We start from the raw sequence: 17,716 nt of genomic DNA on the forward strand, positions 1-17,716 counted from the left end.
CAATTAATTACATATTTAAAATCACCCAAGCAATTTTCATAAGTTTAACTTTTCACTTTGCACCATATAAAAGTGAGTAATATCATTAATTTATAAAATTATAAATGTTAAATAAATTAGTCTGTGAAACTTTTATATAGACTTATTAGTTTTTATTAAACAATTTAATTTAATTATCAATTTTTATCATAATGATATCAATTTTATATTCTTAAGTAATACGTAAATGGCAAAACTAACACTCACCCTCCCACTATCGATGCTCTCATTTCTCCTCCCTATTGTCCACCACTACTTGCCTTGAGTTGCGGTTTGTCGATTTGAATTTTCAAATCAAGGAGGGAAATAGTTTATGTGAAATTGGACCAAGTGACAGAATAGTGTTATTTTGTATTTTTGGCCATATATCTTCGAGTATGGAGAGGTGCAAAATATTCTAGAATAGAAGGGGTGTCATTGATAAGGAGCAAAAAGACTTCAAGAAGAAAAGTTAGAGAATGTTGAGATAGTGAGTGAGTATCGTTGTTATTTACATGAGGTTACTTTTTGAAGTTACTTTAAGAGATTAAAATTAAATAGTCAACGAAAAAATCTAATTATTTGAATGCTAAGAAAATTTACAATCTTTATTTATTTAAATTTACTTAATCCAACTTTCTAAATTTTTAAAATTAATTTTCTTTCTATTTACTATTTTTTATCTTAACAAAATTTATTATCATAATTTTTGTTTGTGTTTCTTAATAACGGAGTAGTTAAAGATTTTAACTATCAGTCCTGTGAATACTTCAGTTGATCCTCCTTTTTAGTGATACTTCTCGACAGCACCTGCTTATTCATTGATTTGAAACATCAATAACCAATCATTTACCCACCTAACAGAAATCACAACCAAAAAACGAGAAGGGAAGGGGATGTGATGCAGAAGAACAGTTAGGTCAGGATTGAAGAAAGATCCCAAAAGCATTGAAAGAAAGACAACGTACTACGAATGAAAGTTGCTCTTTCAATTCATATATGAACTTTGACATGGTCAAGAATGTGCCTTTATCCATTATGAATATGGAGCATGAGAATCAAACTTGCTGTCCTTTTTACCTATAAGTCTCAAACACACCTCTTACAAGATGAAAGCAACCTAACGAAAATAAATTGATATTTGAGGGATGTCAATATCATTATCTTCATCATCCTCACATGCCACAACAACATCCAAGTGACGACGGTATGAAGGAATGTCCAGCTTGGCTACTTCCTTAGCTAGATCTGCAATTTTTTTGTCCATTCGCTCTTTATGCCTAGGGAACATACTATTATAGAGAAGGCAACTTCCACAAGAAATACTATAAGCATTCAAGCCTTTTGCCTTCAGCCACTGCAGAAGTTCCCTGAGGGTAGGATTGTCTCCAAGAATCCATCTGTCCCAAACAGTCCAACTCATATCTTGATGCTTGATAACCTTCGGTGGAACAGGTTCGGCCATTGAAAAAAGAGGCAGTGCTAAGTTAGCAAAGGTATTTCTGTAGTCTTCAACCTTGTGCCCCCCATCCAAAACTTTGTAGAGCTCCAGGCAGACAAGACCAGTGGCCATGGCAGTTGAGGTTGCAATTGCAGGAATGATCCTTCCAGCAATAAACTTGGCTTTAAGTTTGTCAACCTCAGGAATGCTGTAATTCCGAGCCCTCATATTGGCAAGCCCAGCAATAACATCCATATGGTAGTTTGTATCATCATCCTGAGATATTATGGCAGAAAGAAAGTTCATCAGTTAATAAAATATAATTACAAGAAGCACACACATACATGTATGTAATGAAGAATGAGTTCATATCCGAGCAAGCAAACAAAACCTACACCAGTCAAACAATTTCAGACATAACTACAAAATGAGACAATTGAGAAGATCACAGAAGGAACATCAAAGTAAAAATCCAGTTAGAAGAAAAGTGCAATTATGGAAAAACAGACCTTCTCAAACTGAATAGGTTTCATTCTGAATGTTGGTGGCAGATTACTCCGGCACCTCTCTAATTTGATTATTAGATCATTAATAACCGCTGCATCATCCACTGAAGCAGTGGAGAGAGTGGTGGCTTTCTCATCTGTTACTATTTTTGCATCTTTCTTGGGTTGAAAGTCAGGTACTATCACCTTATCAACAGCTTCAGCCACCTTCCTCTGGTTCTTCACCCAATCAGGGATTGGGATACCAAATGTTTCTGCCCGTAAAATAGCAGCTGCCATCACAAAGTGTAGATGACCCAGATCAGAGGAAGACAACTGTAGCGGATGAGGAAATCTTTTTGGTGCAGACCAGAAAGGAGCTCCAGTACTGGTTGCAGCATCTTCAGGGAAAGTGTAGATCAACTGCTTCACCCGGTTAGCAAAATAATCCTCAAATCTGTGGGAAAAATAAGTGTGTAAATGAAGGACACAGAAAACTTAAGATGTTCTGACCACACTAATATGTAAGAACAGATAGACAAGTATATACTATCAAAGGAACATACTTTAGCCGAGCCCAAGTAATGCAATCTTCAAAATTTTCACACTTTTCTGAGTCAAGGCACTCAAGAACACGCTCCAAGTTATCCCTTGCTTGAGCATCTCCAGCATTTGTCATTCCATTAGTATATTCAATTGGGTTAGACAAATATGCATTTACTTCAGCGGGAGTTTTCTCAAGTAAACCCTCAAACTCTGATCGCGCCCATGTCAAGCAATGGTCGATGTTGTGTGGAAATGAGTGTACAGTGCACATGGGTGCCTGTTTCTCAGGTGGATCTCTTGATGCACCATAGTTTTCAGTTATGTGGGGAATGACCATCTGGGTATTGCATTTAGCTCCAAGAGTTCCGGACTCAAGAAGAGGCTTTTGAAAATACAAGCATCTCTGATCAACATATAGTCTTGCATTCACATTGTCCAGTGCATTTATTACAACACTCAAGTTTTCCCAGAAGGTATCATTAAACACATTTTCAGTTTCAGTGCCAACTCGATTTTGTAGAGCTTCAATATTAAAACTAGAATTTATAGATGCAGCAGCTGAAGCAGCAACTGTGGACTTAGCCTGTCCAATATTCCAATCACGGAAAAGGAACTGCCTGCTTAGGTTACTCTTCTCTATCACATCATCATCAGTAATAGTCAACTTCCCCTGACTTCCACAAGAAACTCCCATGAGAGCAAGATTTTTCAAAAATTCACATCCCAGAGCACCAGATCCAACAACAAAAACCTTAGAATCCTCCAATTTATTCTGTAACTTCCGTCCAAATACTGAAATCTGTGCATCATAACGACTATTTATTGGCCTGAAATCATTTGGGTCCACTTGTTCTGAAGGGAGTGATTCCACAGAGTCAAAGTAGAAAAACTGCAGAGGAACAGAAGTTAAAATCATAATAAATAATAAAAACAAGAGTATTATATGCTTGATAATAATTCTCATTGAAGAGACAGAAGACAATACTTCAAAATACCATAATATCATGACTGTTGAGTATGATGCATCACTACTTCAAAACAACAATAAATTAAGTTTAAACCAGCCAGAATATATCACTATGCTTTTATTCTATAATCTCTTGACTTGCACTGGATTATGTGCACTCACAATATCATGTTTGTAAAAATCCTCTAATGCACAAGAAAAGGGGTGTAAGATCACAGAAATCTACCTCAATTATGTCAATAGAAGACCATACTATTCCCACGATTCACACACAGCAAAAATGACACATGACAGGGAAAGAAAGCAGCTACAGACACTTCCATGAATTTATCCTATGTTGCAATTAATCAATACTACTCAGGTGATGCATCCACAGCTTTTTTTTTTTCTCCTCCTCCCACCCTCTTTCTAGGACACACGAATCAAGCTCGGATAGTAACATGGCGGCCAGCACCAAAAATGATATGGCAAGATGATCAGTATTCAGAAATTTTAAGTACAAATTAGATAATTTATACTATACATATACATGCTCAAAAATTTTAAAAATAAACTCAACATCCATGACATACTCAAAATTAAAAAGTCAAAGCTCTTAAGCAAAACATACAAGAAATAGCAACCAATCCCAACTGAGATGTTGAGTCTAACAATGGCTAGATAGGTTGATGCAAATGGCAATGGAACATTGATAGGTTTAAACATCTCATTCCTGACTATATAGTGCATGAGATAGTGTGTTAAGAGACCCCATTGACTGATCTGCATGACAAGCCTATCTGGAACTACTCTACTAAGTTGTGCGACTTCCAAGCCTATTTCCAAGTTTGGAAATCCATCCACAAGTTGACTGCCCCTCAAAGAATTAAAACCTTTGTCTGGACAGTCTATAGATGCTCATCTTGCTGAACTTTGTAGTATCTTAACAGTTTTAAAGTTTGCTTGAGAGAAAGGTGTGGATTGATACAGATTGTCAATTAGCCTCACACTCACACCTTACTCAACAAAAGCAGAATGATCATTATCCATGTGCCACTATTCTTTCCATCATTGAAGATTATCGTATGATTGATTGATTTCTTCATATTTCACATGTTTACAGGAGAGGATCGTTTGTTCATAGTTGTAATAGTCAATCAAAACAAAGACACAGAACCATAAGGCTAAAGTAAAACATGCAATGAAGGGAGAAATCCTATACTCATAAATATTCAAAGTGTAACCTTATAACCTTATACCATCAATGGAACTATAAAAGCTTATTTTCAAAGTGTCATACCGGTGTCTAGATAATATAACATTAAACATACTATACAAACACAAACCCATATAAAGATGAAGTAAAGAAGCAAGTACTCATCCATAAAAGGATGGAGAAATAGTGCACTATAGCAGTGCTATTGTGCAGGTGCAGCACAGTGCGGCAGTCGGCTGCCACATCACGAAGCGTTTCTCATGTGGCGGCAATTGCAGGGGTTTCGCAGCCAGAAAAAGAAGTTTGCTGTGTGCGATTGCACAAAATTGGAAAAGCAAGAAACCCTATTCTGATTTTTGCTAAAACACGGCGTTTTAATTATTTTTAAGGGTAGAAAGGTCATTTGCACTTTATAAAATATGTATATCGATTTCATCTTCCCGTCATTTGCACTTTATAAAATATGTATATTGATTTCATCTTCCCCACACACTGCCTCTCTGCACGAAAAGCCGGGGCCCCAACATAGCAGTTTCTCCCCTCTTCACCAGCTCATCCATTGCATTTTGCCAGAGAAATCAGCTTTTCCAGCATCTCCTCTGTTTTTCCAATCACTGATCACTCTTGCTTCAAGGAGATAAAGCTATGCTTTTCTGCTGTTTTACTGTTCACTTATCACTCTTGCTTCAAGCTCTGTTTTGTTTGCTGAAGGAGATAAAGCTCTGTTTTTTTAGTTTTTTGTTCACTGATTACTCATATATATATATATATATATATATATATATGAGTAATCAGTGAACAGAGCTTTAGAGTTTTAGGGGTCAGCCACTATTTGTGGCTATCCGAGATTAACAACTACATACTCATCTATGAAGCCAATAAGAACAAAGTTGAGAGAAGAAAAGGAAGCATTAGGTATTGACCTGAAACTGAAAGTAAGTCCCCTATTAAGAGTTGCTGACCACCAAAATGATCGTTGCATTGGAGTATTGACCCCAAACCGCTCAATCTCATTTTGGACAAATAACTAAAAATATTATGCAATTCACCCTTCTAACTAATGCCCCCAAAGTTTTTTTTTTTTTGCACATGATCAAACAACTTTAGATGATTTTCAGACATTTTTTCACCATAGGTGCTACTCCAATATACTCTCATATAGTATCATTTCTTGAGCAATCACTCATCAACCTTAACATTCTCATTTCTTGAGCAATCACTCATCAACCTTAACATTCTCATTTCTACCACTCCCACTTTCTTTTCATGTTATTCCTTTAAAGATCATCATTCATTATTATATATAACAGCTGGTCATATTACATCTCAACAAAACTTTTCTTTCAGCTTAATAAATATTTTACCATCACAAATAACTTTAAATGTCTTTCTCTACTCAAGCACATTTTCTCTACCATCAGCAAACTCAATTTCTTCCTGTCTTCTATGTTCAATCACATTTTCCTACTACTTAATAGTATAGCTCATAAGTTTAATCTTTTTATAGTTTTCACGACTTATATATAGTAACCAAAGTGTTCTTCCATTCATTTGGCTTACATTTAAATCTCAAGATCTTATTAAAGAGCTAAATGAGTCACTTAAGTCCTTATTTTCCCAAATTACCACAGGAATTTTTTTGGGATCAATTGTTTCACCACTTTTCATCCTCTTAAAAGTTTATGAATTTATATTAGGCAGCCTTACCTCGCATTTGCAAGAGGTTGATTCCACAAATTGAATTAATGACATCCTAGTCACATGCCCTCAACTCTAACCATTGTACCAAGGCATCCTTCCATAAATCCAATACTCAAACAACAAATAAAATACAAAGGAAAAGGAAATCAAACAACTGATTCATAGTCAAGATCAAATTATGTATAGAACAATCAGGCCCAACAGAAGTTAAGACTCAACAATGAATCTATCTTATTTAGAAACTAGATTGGATAAATTCTACTGCATTCAACAGGTAAAGAATATTATAAAAGAAACAACAAAATTAAACATCAGCTGAAACAGTAAACTGAACACACCATCAATCAGCTAATTACTTAAAAGGGAAAGCAATTCTACCAAAAGATATATCACCTAAAGTCAGTTTCACTAGCACAATATAAAATATTTCAAAATACCAAGAGAAAATGACAAGACACTAAAAACATGTTTACCTGAAAAAGGGGGTGAAACTTCCCAGAGCATGCCTTGACAACCTCTTGTCCAACAATTCCACCAAACATGGCAGCCATAGGGTTCAATACTGCCCTAGCACCAAAAGCAAAGTGTCTCAAAAGTTTGGGATTTATATCTTCTAATTTCCCATCACCTGAGTTGTCATTAATACTAGTGGCAAAAGATATAAGCTTCTGTGCATCTTCCTCTGAACCAGCAACAGGGAAGCGACCTAACTCAGAAATGAACTTATCCAAAGCCTGGAATGCTAAGTGAAGGAGAGTTGGGCGATCAAACTTTGAAAAATCACTCAGAAGAAAATCGCCGGGATCACTGAGTGCTTCCCTGAGTGGCTTAAAGTTCAATACCTTCGGTTGTTTGACCTGCGTGACAATACCACCTTTCTCATAGATACCATAATTTGTGGTGTCTTCTTCAAGAGTAAAAGAATATGCTCTAGCATTTCTAATCTTTCTTGGCTTTCCATCATTCAATTCTTTCATACCATGAATTTCAGAGAATACAACAAGATCTCCATCCTGAAACTCAAGCCTCTCATCATCAACACAAGATACTAGAGCGGGATTGTCATTGCTTATGGATGCAATTATGCCAGTATGGGGTTCTTCTCCATCAACATCAAAAACAGTGAACTCAGGCCCAAAATCACAAAACACAGAACCAAAAAGGCCTCTAACTTCAGCTTTAATAAAAGCAATAGGAGGCTGATGACTGTGACAGTAATCATTGAACTCAAAGGCTTTTTCCAGACTAATATCAGTAAAAACAACAGCCTACAAAATAGTTAACAAAAAAACTGTAAATATACCTAAATAAACCAGACGCAAATGTATTTACAGTTGGAAATAAGACAAGACTTCACGTTACATTACAACATTAGACAATAAACAAGGAAAATCTCCAGTGTTACATTACTTGAGAATTATACAAACCAAACAAGGATTAATCTTATGAAGAGAGGCAACAAATAAAACATACAGAATAGTGTATCCCTACCAATGTGATTCATTTACTAGAAAAAAATTTTAAAGATAGCAAATGTGATATGCAACAATAATCACTACTACTGTTGACCCTGTCTGCAGCAGCTATGTGGCCGTTACAAAACCTATCATGGTATGAATTAATTAACAAATAATATTCTGCCATGACTGAGAAGTGAAAGTTAGCAGTACTAATTCACATACAATACATTTCAACATAGAAATTCACTCAAAAAGGAAGATTAGACACTAGAATGAGGTACCTGAAACTTAGAAAGGAGCTCCTTTGTCAGCCCAGTTGTCAAGCTCTGGACAACCACTGCATTGTTGAGCTCCTGCAATTTACTTACAGAAGCCACTGCCCTGTTTTTACCAACATCTTCTTCTGTAAACACAAAATTACTGGACAGATCCCACAGCTCTACAGTCCCCTCATCATGCAAAGTCACAGATTTGACACCAGCGAGAATGAGATTCTTTGCTGCAGGCAGTAAACTTTATTAGAATCCAAAAACCTGATTTAAAATTAAAGAGCTAGCACTATTCGAAGTTTGAACCTAAATAGCACAACCATTACATGAGAAATCAAGTCACAAATCCAGAAATATGGTTCAAATTATGAATTACAAGACACTAGTTCATTATTCTAAATTGAATGCAGTACAAATGGTTTCTGAGGACTTCCAAGTAGAACGGCAGCCAAAGAAGATGCAACAATGAAGAATCAAAGCAGTCCATCAAGACACAGATAACAAATAGCCTGACCGAACATTAAAATAAAACAATTCTGAATGTAATCAGATTGCATTTATTTCAATAGAAATCTATCATCATTAACAACAATTAACAGGACCAAAACTCGGAACAGTTGCATTACTCTGCCTCCTTTTCCAGATGGCAGGGTTTGCTAAGCACAAAATCACTAAATCTACCAGCATCAATCTCATTCGCTAAGGACTGAACAATTTTCATCTACAAAAAGCAAGAAACTGAAAGCGCAAGGAAAAAGAGGGAGAGAACCATTAACAGAGTTTTACCAGCAACTAAGATGGGCACAAATCGAATTTATTATATGAGTGGATGTATGATCCATAATTCTTAGATTCTCCTAAATTCAGCAAACAAGAACCACCACAACCAAACCGAGACGTCCATAACAGCAAAAAGCCTTTAATAGAACACAAGAATTCAAAAATTTTACCAATCTCGACGCCAAGACCCTGCATCCCTGAGACGAGGATGCTAGAAGCAAAGAGCCTCCGCATGGTCTCTCGACCATAAACGGCAAGTTGACGGCTGTGCAGATCCTCATCGATATCTGGCGGGTTGGAATCGCCTAAAGCCATAGCTAACGCTCCCTCACGCAAGTTCCCGCTGTCGCTGTTATTGTCGCTGCCGCTAAAGCTCCGGTCACCGTTCCTCACCGTGGAATCGGCAGTTGCGGCGGCGATCCGATTCTTCTTGGAAAAGGAACTGTTGTCGGTCTCTTCTTCTACAACCTCTCCTTCGCAGGGTCTCTTTCTTGGAAGCATATAGTGCAGTGAACTGCTGAACACGCCACGAAACCGAACCGTCAACACAGCAACAAGAAAAGCAATCAAGAACCAAGAACTAACACCGCGATCGCCAAGTGGATCGAAGTCAAAAGCAAGATACAGAAACCGCGCAACGATCAAGGGAATCAGGACAAGGAAAAACCCTAACCCTAGCTCACGAAGCATGAGTACTATTCAAGTACAAAACAGCGATGCAAGAAATGGAAGGAGATTAACTATTAGCGATTAGGGAAGGGAGAAGCAACGTACCGATTGGAACTTCGGTGCGAAGGAAGAGAGGAATGGGACCTGATTGGAAGCCGAGAATCGGAGACAAAATGAGAGAGAAAGTGGTGCTTTTCGTTCGGGTTTGTGCTGCGTTTGTTGCTTGTGTTAATGTTTCTCTCTTTCTAAGAATTTTGGGTTTTTATTTTTCGTAAGAAAGAGAGTGAGTGAGGGTATTTATGGATTTGCAAAGAAAGTGGATTCTACTATTCTAGGGTTTGGAATGAGGACATGACAGGTGCTACCATTTCTTCTCTCCCTCTTTGGTTTTCTCAGAGAGAGAAGAGACGACAGAGGAGGCAAAACGAGAAGCGTTTAGATAAACGAAACTGGTAAGGCCGTGATACGTCGTCGTTTTTCCTTTTCCCTTACATCAACGACCTTTGCGTTGGGTTATACGGCTCTTACCGTGTTCCGTCGAGCATGGAATCCAACAGTGCAAGAAAAATCTAGAAGATGCTAGAAATAAAGTGAAAAGAAAGAAAAGTTATATTTGTACTTTTACATTCTAGCTCTTCTACGCGGCTGCGCTGTATTGTTTCTTACATTTATATTTTGATTTTATAGATTTAATTGTTATTTTTTATTAACAAATAAAACTTGTAGACAATTTTATTATTATTATTATTAAAAATTCTTACTTTTATTTAAATTAGTTGTTTAATAGTATTTTTAATTTAAATTTCTAAAATAACGGTTTTATTTTCTAAAACTCTCAAAAAAATTGAAAGAAACAAACAATGATTTTAGTATATTTGTAGAGAGTTATTGTAGAAACTAACATAAATTTTATTCATTTGTTAATTTTTCAGTTTGCTGAATAAAAAATGCATTTTATATTTTGAGGACATTAAGTATATTTATATTTCTGTCTCTTAATTAATTATCATGAGAATTTGTAGAAATTTAAAACAAACAGTAGAAAAATATAACACTACTCAATATTGACTTTATATAAACTTTTGTTAACTTAGAAAATTTTTTAACATTTAATATTCTTAATTATCTTACATAATTATGGAAATTTTAAATTGGAGAAATACATTTAATTGCTCCTAAAAATTTACGCTTATTATTTATAAGTGAGAATACTAACTTAGATAGTTAATTATATTAATCGCACCTAAAATAAAAATTAGCATCAAAACTTTTCCAAACATATTAACTAATTAAGGAATATTATTTTCAATCCAAAATAATGACAGTGAGGCCGAAATAAAATTGCCCACTATGGTTCAAGGCCCAAACTATTTACTTTGCAGCATTTTAGCAAAAAACCTCCATTAACAACTACATTTTCAATCCAAATATAAATGAGATGTAATTAAGCTTGATACTAGGTTGCAGATAATTTTATTTGGCTCAAGTTTATTAGTTTTAATTATTTTGAAATATAAATCACATAATTTTTTTAAGAGGTTAAAGTGTGTTACAATTTAATCTATTGTAATATAAATCTATATTTTATATTTTCTCTTTTTATGTTCAACAACTGATTTTGAATTCATAACCCGAATTTAGGATTTTGAAATATTAAATAATGTTGATAAAGTTTCAAAACTAATAATGTAAGTCTTCAAAATACCATTTCATGTGCTAAAATTAAAAATTGAAAAGAAAATAAAATTACTCCTAAAAAACTTATTCATAATCATCAATTACCACAACAAATTCATTTATATTAAGATAAATTAAAGTATACACATATTGATATCTTGAAAAAAGAAAGGGTAATTTCCAAGACTCTCGCTAGTAACCTGTTTGCGCAACACTTATGGGTTTCTGATTCGTCACTCAATGATTACCTTTTTGTAATTTTTTTTCACTTAAGAAGAAATATATATCTTTTATAATAATGAAAAATATTCTCAACTAACATTTTCAAATTAGAATCATATTTTTTAAAATTAATTTTCAAAAGTATTAATTATTTTCATAAATAAATTTATAGTTTGCAAATCATTATTTGATTCAATGAATTGATCGGTCTTTGCCATGTGAAACAGGCTCATATGAAATTGTCGACTTTATCTCTACATTAGTTGCCATCTTTCAATGCATCAATTCAACATATGTAGCTTTTATAACAGAAGCTTCTATGTTGTCTTACAGTTCGCAAAGCTATTTCGTGTACAAGCAAATATAAGGTTTAGTACATTTTGTAATTAGCTCATTTAATAAAATAATTTATTTTTACAGATATAGTTTTTTTCTTTTCAAAAGAAATTCACAAATAAAAGGTATGCCAAACATGTCGTTCGATAAATGTCCTGTGCATACACTTTTTGGCATAAATCATGCACACATAATGTTAAAATGTACACTGTTGATGTCTATTGTTGATGAATAAAAAAAAATCCAATTTTAACTCCATGGCAGCATTTTAGGCAAATGATCAAGTGTTTAGTTTTAAAGATCTCAGAAGAATGTAATCGATTTTGATCAACTTATGCGAGAAGCCTTAAGTGTTTAGTTTTAAGGAGTGACGTAAAACATTAATAACACGATATTACATTTATTCTTCTTCATCTATAAACAAAGGGAAAAACTTATTTTTATTTATCTATTTATGTAAAATTTTAAAATAATATTAACTACGATTACCTTTTTTGTCCATATAAACTAAAATAATTTTTTTATAAAATTAATAATATAATTAAATAACATTTTCAATTTTAAAGTCTAAAATGAGCATTTCCTCGAATAAAAGGGAAAGTAGTATATTCTAATCATCCACCGTAAAATATTAGCATTCAGCAAAATGAGGGGAAAAAGAAAAAGACAATCCTGACACAGTGACACATTCACATGCGTCATAAGCTGCCTCGGGTCAGATTTGGACCGGTCATAATGCTAAGATTCCTCGTTTCAAAACCTTTCACTGGCTCCGATTATTATACCACAAAGAAGCACATGATAAGTTGATATTTTAGTTTATCATGCAACCCTTTTAAGAGCATTTTATTGAAAAAAGAACAAAAATAATGTTTCTCATTAACACAGATTTCACGATCATAGAAGTGCTTTAATATAATCACAACTGAAATGCATAAAACTTTGTTTTTTATGTTATTTATTTATAAATTCAACCAAAATTAAATCTAAAGTCTAGGTAGAACATCACACTGTATTAATATAATTCCTAGACGTGACTTGAATCAATAGTTCAAGATGAGAAAGTTGTTGCATTATTCCCTTCTATAACAACTTCCAAATAGGTTCAATATGACCATGGAAGCAGATATGCATAAAATTTTATGTTCCTAGCACAAACTGGAAATAGGTTACATCGATCTGGTCCAGAAAAGATGAAAAGGTTGGATATATCAGGAAAATTGGAAACATGGTGTTTGGTAGATGCACAACTAAAGAAACACAATATTAAATGGGACCCTTAGGATAGCCATGAAAAGAACAAAAGAACCTATTAGCTTACAAATGAAGTAGGCCCCCAAAATTGATTTTTTTTTATTCGTCATAGAATGATCCTAGTTTTCATCTACTCATAACCCAACAATGTGGAACGTATTTTAACATTTCCATCATTCAGGTTGCCATCATAAGAAAAAAAGATGTTGATTAATGATGGCAAAGACATCATAAAGTGATTGTACAAAATTGTCAAAAAAAGAAAAGTGTAAAGGAAACTTTACATCTTTCATTACTATTATAAAAAGCACAGAGAATTCATGCTTACGTATGAAGCTCCCTTGACAAAGGACGTTTGGTATCAATTACTATCAACACACAAAAAACTTTACCTACTGTTGTTGTTTGGTCGCAGCAATATTGCCAAAATTTCAGAGAACTGAGGACGTTTTGAAGGGGTGTTGTTCCAACACTTTGTCATAAGAGACTTAAGAGTTTGAGGACAGTCCTTTGGGATCTCAGGTCTAAGGCCACAAGCAGCAATGCCAACTGCTGCTTGCACAGGTGAATAAGCAGAGTATGCTGCCTCACCAGTTACCATCTCCCAAATTACCATGCCAAAACTATAAACATTACTCATCCATGTCTCTGTGACACTCTCTGGATCGCCGGCAATTATCTGTTTTCAAGAAAAAAAGAGGGATAAGAAGCTAGTTAGCTTGGGGGACAGACAATTCCTGTGGTATGGAATAAAAAAATGGACACAAATTCATATGCAATATTACATTCATGTAAAAATACAGTAAAATTCATACACTATCAATCATACAAATACAAAGCCAAGTAGCACCAAATTACACTTTCAACTTATAAATTTTTCTTTGTTTTTATTGAAGTAAATTTCTATTTTTGTTTAGAATGTTGGGGAAAATAAAATTATAAGGATAACTAAATTAGTCCTTTGAGCATTTTTTTTTATTGGCTTCAAATTGTTTCTCTCTTTTCTCTGTGAAACAGTGAAAGAACAGTTTTATTGGATAGTTTTTGTTCATAATTTTCTGCCTGCGGACAAGGTTTGAAAGGCTCCAAGTAGCTTTATCAATAGGACAAAAACAACTGCAATACTGGGACAGATCATGCTGAACCTTTTCGATGTGCAGGCTCCATTTTAAATCAATTCAGGTATAATTGACATTACAGAGTGCCACACTGATTTGCCTAATGATATACTGTAGTGTTTAAACAAAGGCATACACCATATAAAGTGAAAGCACAAAACAATTATTATGACATGTTAGGCATGCTCAAACAATGATGCCTGGACAAGTGACGTAATGCATATTTTAAATCTAGGCTAGATCTGCATTGCATTCCACATGCAATGGATCTAAACAACATCCATCCAGGCAATAAAGCTAACAAAATGTTACTATACGTTGCTGGCTGAAATCTAGCACTTTGTTTTGTGATCAGCTAGCCCTTAAATTTTATTCCATTGGAAAGGAATACTCCCCCTTCAACTTTTGCCTCTGTTGGGCTGTTCTAATATTGATACAATTTTATTTCCCCTCCTCTCTTTTGAACCAAACAGTCCATAATAAAGAGCAGACACCAAAGATAAAAGAGCTCAAATACTTTAGATTAGAACTTTAGTTTAATTAAGTGCAAAAGGAAATAAACAAAACAACCAGATATAGAGAAATAGAGAGAAGAAAAACCATCTAACAATTTGATCCCCAGGCTTTAGTAAGAACAAATCAGGCTCAAACGCATCTAAAATAATATTTAAATTTTTCAAGAAATGTTGTTATTATACAGCTCAACACAAGTGTTCTAAAGTTCTAGAGTAATGACACCAAGTATAGCTATACAAGCATTATAAGCCAAAAAAAAACCTTGTTTTCTTTGTAATGCTGGCCAGAATTGAATCTTCTAAACAAATCTGATTGAGATACACGTTGCTAGGAATAAGAGAATTATATAGAAAGAAATTATAACATGTTAAAAGATTTTCGGGACCAGCAATTATTTCACAAATTTGAAAAGAGTGTGATTAGGGGCAAACCTCTGGAGCAAGCCACCGATAACCATCAGTTTCGTAGTCCATTGCCTCTCCAACACTCTTGCAGGCAGTGACTATACCCATATCGCCCAAGCAAGCATTCCCATGATTATCCAACAAAACCCTCTGTATATTAAGGTCTCGGTATGCAACACCATGATCATTCATAAATTTGATGCCCTCGGCCACATCAACTGCAATTCTTACGATATCCTTACTTGGAACCTTCTTGTTCTTTGACATTAAGTCATGAACAGATCCGCCTTCCATGAATTTCGTCACTACACATAACCCATGATTGTCATCTACGCAAACACCACAAAACTGCAAAATATTTTTATGCCCACAAGTCATCAGTGCTAGCAGATCTTTCTTGAGCTCAAACTCATAAGAGTTCCCTTTCTCACACCCTTTAAGCTTCTCAATGCCAACCCTTTTCCCCATGTAGGTCCCCTTAAATGAATTTGGTCCAATCTGTTCTGAAAACTCAAGACTATCCGAGTCCAACAACCACTTTTCGATCTCATCCCCACCTGACTGAATAGTCTGCCATTCATCTACCGATACAAGAAAAGATGAACTAGGCAAGGGCATCTGAAGCTGAATCTTTTGGCTCAAATTCTCAAACATGTTTCCACAGTATGTATCACCAACATCTTCTTCAATCTCTCCAAGTTCTCTACCACTGGAGTTCTCCTCTTGACATCCACAAAGCCCGAACGGAAGCTTCACAGCACTGGCTTTGGGCCTCTTCATGGCAATCTTGAGAGCACTTTCAACCCGGGTCCTAACCAACTTTTCTTGCCCAGTCCCAGATAGAACAAGAAGAAGAACAATGCCAAGGGTGAAACCTTTCTTCTCAAAGATCTGAATCTTTTTGCAGCAGATGGAGTAACTATCCAACACAGCTGACATTGCAGGCCACGAAATTGGAGAGTTGCAAGCAAATGTCAACTTGAACAAAGTCCCCTGAAGCTGAATCTCACCGTCACCCTCCTCTTGAATCAAAATCGCAGCCTGCTCATCTTCCAAAGCTTGTTCCATCAACTTTATGTGAAGAAACACATCTTTCACATCAAAACCCGCTTGAGAATAACTGAAAACAAAAAAAATCACTTTTTCAAGAGAAAAGAACACAACCAAAACATTGAAATTAATATTCACATTATCATTCACATTCGGATTGCAACTCTACCCAAATTGAAAGGCTCAAACTTCAGAGCTTCTAACATAGAAGGAAGAAAAACCGAATTCCTAAAGGAGGAAAAGAAAAAGATTTGTCAAACGTGTAACCTTGTCACACAATGAGAATATATGTATAATGTATTTTTACCAAAATCACACGATCCAATACTACAAAAATAATGTATTTATATCTATTAATGCTACAAATTTCAATAAAACCTTACTATTATTGATTTCTTATCGTGTCTCCTTGATCACACATTAAAAAAACCGAAAAATAAGAAAAAATAAACCATCACTTCAGTGACCTTCAACACACAGCAGATTAACATTCACAATTTCACATCCACATTGGATCACCACTCAAAAACCCATTTCCCAGATTAAAAAAAAACCATCATTGAAGTGGAGACCTCAATAACACCAGATTGACATCCACATTCACACGAACCAAGTTAAAAGATGCAAACTTTAGAGGCCAAAACAGCGTAACCGAACCAACGAAACCCAAATTCAATTTAAGGTTCGGAATCCGAACCTGAGAGGCAAGGAATCGTAGTGCTTGCGAACGTTGCAAACGAGCTTCTCGGGAAGTTGGCTACCAGGGTAAAGCTGAGTGAGGTTACGAACAACGGTTCCCCAAACAAGGTTACGAGAAGTATCGGGTTTGGAAGATTCAAAACTAACGTTAATGTTGAGAGAGTTCTTAAGTGACGCAATGGCTTCGGAAACATTGCGCGTGAGCTTCTGAAACTTCTTGTGGACGATGGAAGAGTCTTTGGGGGGTTGAGGTGTTGTTGGGTCTTGTGGTTTTCGCATGAGGACTTGCTCCACCATGTCTTCGTCGCCGTTGCCGCGGCTCGACCAGCACTCCAACGCTCCGGCCATTCCGGTTCGGAAAAAAGAACCGAATGCGAGTGGAAGAACCGGTTTGAGGAGTGAAAGGAGATTCAGGTGATGGGTGATGGTGGTTTTGGATTTGGATTTGTGTGTGTGTCCATGTTTTTGTTCTGACACCAGAAAATGGTTACTGCGGTGTAATTGCAACGGGGTTGGCAGGTTTTTGTCAGTCTTTATCTGATGCTTCAAATTTTTATAGGGCTCATTTTTTACTCAATTTTAATTTAATCGTATTGACATTTAATAATGTTAAAAGTAAATCAGATCAATCTATTTTATAAATAAAATATATTAATTTTGGTGTTATGGATAATTAAATTATTAAATTGATAAATTTAAAATTAAATGCTTTTAAAAATAAATTATATAATTTATTATAAAATTCGTTTAAAAGACTTTATATAAAGTTTGTAAAAAATAGTTTATATATGTTATTATTAATAAATATTTATCAAAACAAGTATATTTAATGTATTTTAATAAAAAATTTCACTTATGATATTTATATAGATTATTATTTTTAAATATTTGTAAAATGAATGTTTAAAT

General features: G+C 34.9%; 2 protein-coding genes across 4 annotated transcripts; both read right to left on the bottom strand.

The window, feature by feature from the left end:
* Positions 1-847: 847 nt before the first annotated feature.
* On the bottom strand, positions 848-10,089 carry LOC113848881 (ubiquitin-activating enzyme E1 1). Of its 3 annotated transcripts, none has more exons than XM_027478270.1 (7): positions 9,637-10,089; positions 9,033-9,376; positions 8,095-8,312; positions 6,827-7,621; positions 2,511-3,379; positions 1,969-2,401; positions 848-1,735 (listed from the first exon to the last, which is right to left on the bottom strand). In XM_027478270.1, the coding sequence occupies exons 2-7, from the start codon at positions 9,361-9,363 to the stop codon at positions 1,139-1,141; spliced, it is 3,243 nt and encodes a 1,080-aa protein (XP_027334071.1). In that variant the 5' UTR covers positions 9,364-9,376; positions 9,637-10,089; the 3' UTR covers positions 848-1,138. The 3 variants fall into 3 exon arrangements, with proteins under 3 accessions (XP_027334071.1, XP_027334070.1, XP_027334069.1); XM_027478269.1 differs by having other exon boundaries at positions 944-1,735; positions 9,033-9,379; positions 9,637-9,993; XM_027478268.1 differs by having other exon boundaries at positions 944-1,735; positions 9,033-9,969.
* A 3,319-nt stretch (positions 10,090-13,408) lies between these two features.
* Positions 13,409-17,279, bottom strand: LOC113851638. Its single transcript, XM_027482179.1, has 3 exons — positions 16,806-17,279; positions 15,086-16,178; positions 13,409-13,699 (listed from the first exon to the last, which is right to left on the bottom strand). Exons 1-3 carry the CDS (start codon positions 17,153-17,155, stop codon positions 13,409-13,411), a joined length of 1,734 nt encoding a protein of 577 aa, XP_027337980.1. The 5' UTR covers positions 17,156-17,279.
* Between the last annotated feature and the right edge of the window lie 437 nt (positions 17,280-17,716).

This window comes from Abrus precatorius, unplaced genomic scaffold (assembly GCF_003935025.1).
Source record: "Abrus precatorius isolate BTA unplaced genomic scaffold, Abrus_2018 Scaffold9, whole genome shotgun sequence".
NCBI classification, from domain to species: domain Eukaryota; kingdom Viridiplantae; phylum Streptophyta; class Magnoliopsida; order Fabales; family Fabaceae; genus Abrus; species Abrus precatorius.

Excerpts from the sequence above, each read along its gene's own strand:
- LOC113851638 (XM_027482179.1), bottom strand. The coding sequence starts at position 17,155 with ATGGCCGGAGCGTTGGAGTGCTGGTCGAGCCGCGGCAACGGCGACGAA. Across the intron at positions 16,179-16,805 it reads TACGATTCCTTGCCTCTCAG|TTATTCTCAAGCGGGTTTTG; the intron begins GTTCGGATTCCG and ends TTTTGTTTTCAG. Across the intron at positions 13,700-15,085 it reads ATCGGTGGCTTGCTCCAGAG|ATAATTGCCGGCGATCCAGA; the intron begins GTTTGCCCCTAA and ends TCTTGAAAACAG.
- LOC113848881 (XM_027478268.1), bottom strand. The coding sequence starts at position 9,552 with ATGCTTCGTGAGCTAGGGTTAGGGTTTTTCCTTGTCCTGATTCCCTTG. Across the intron at positions 3,380-6,826 it reads AGTTTCACCCCCTTTTTCAG|TTTTTCTACTTTGACTCTGT; the intron begins GTAAACATGTTT and ends GTTCCTCTGCAG. Across the intron at positions 1,736-1,968 it reads AACCTATTCAGTTTGAGAAG|GATGATGATACAAACTACCA; the intron begins GTCTGTTTTTCC and ends ATAATATCTCAG.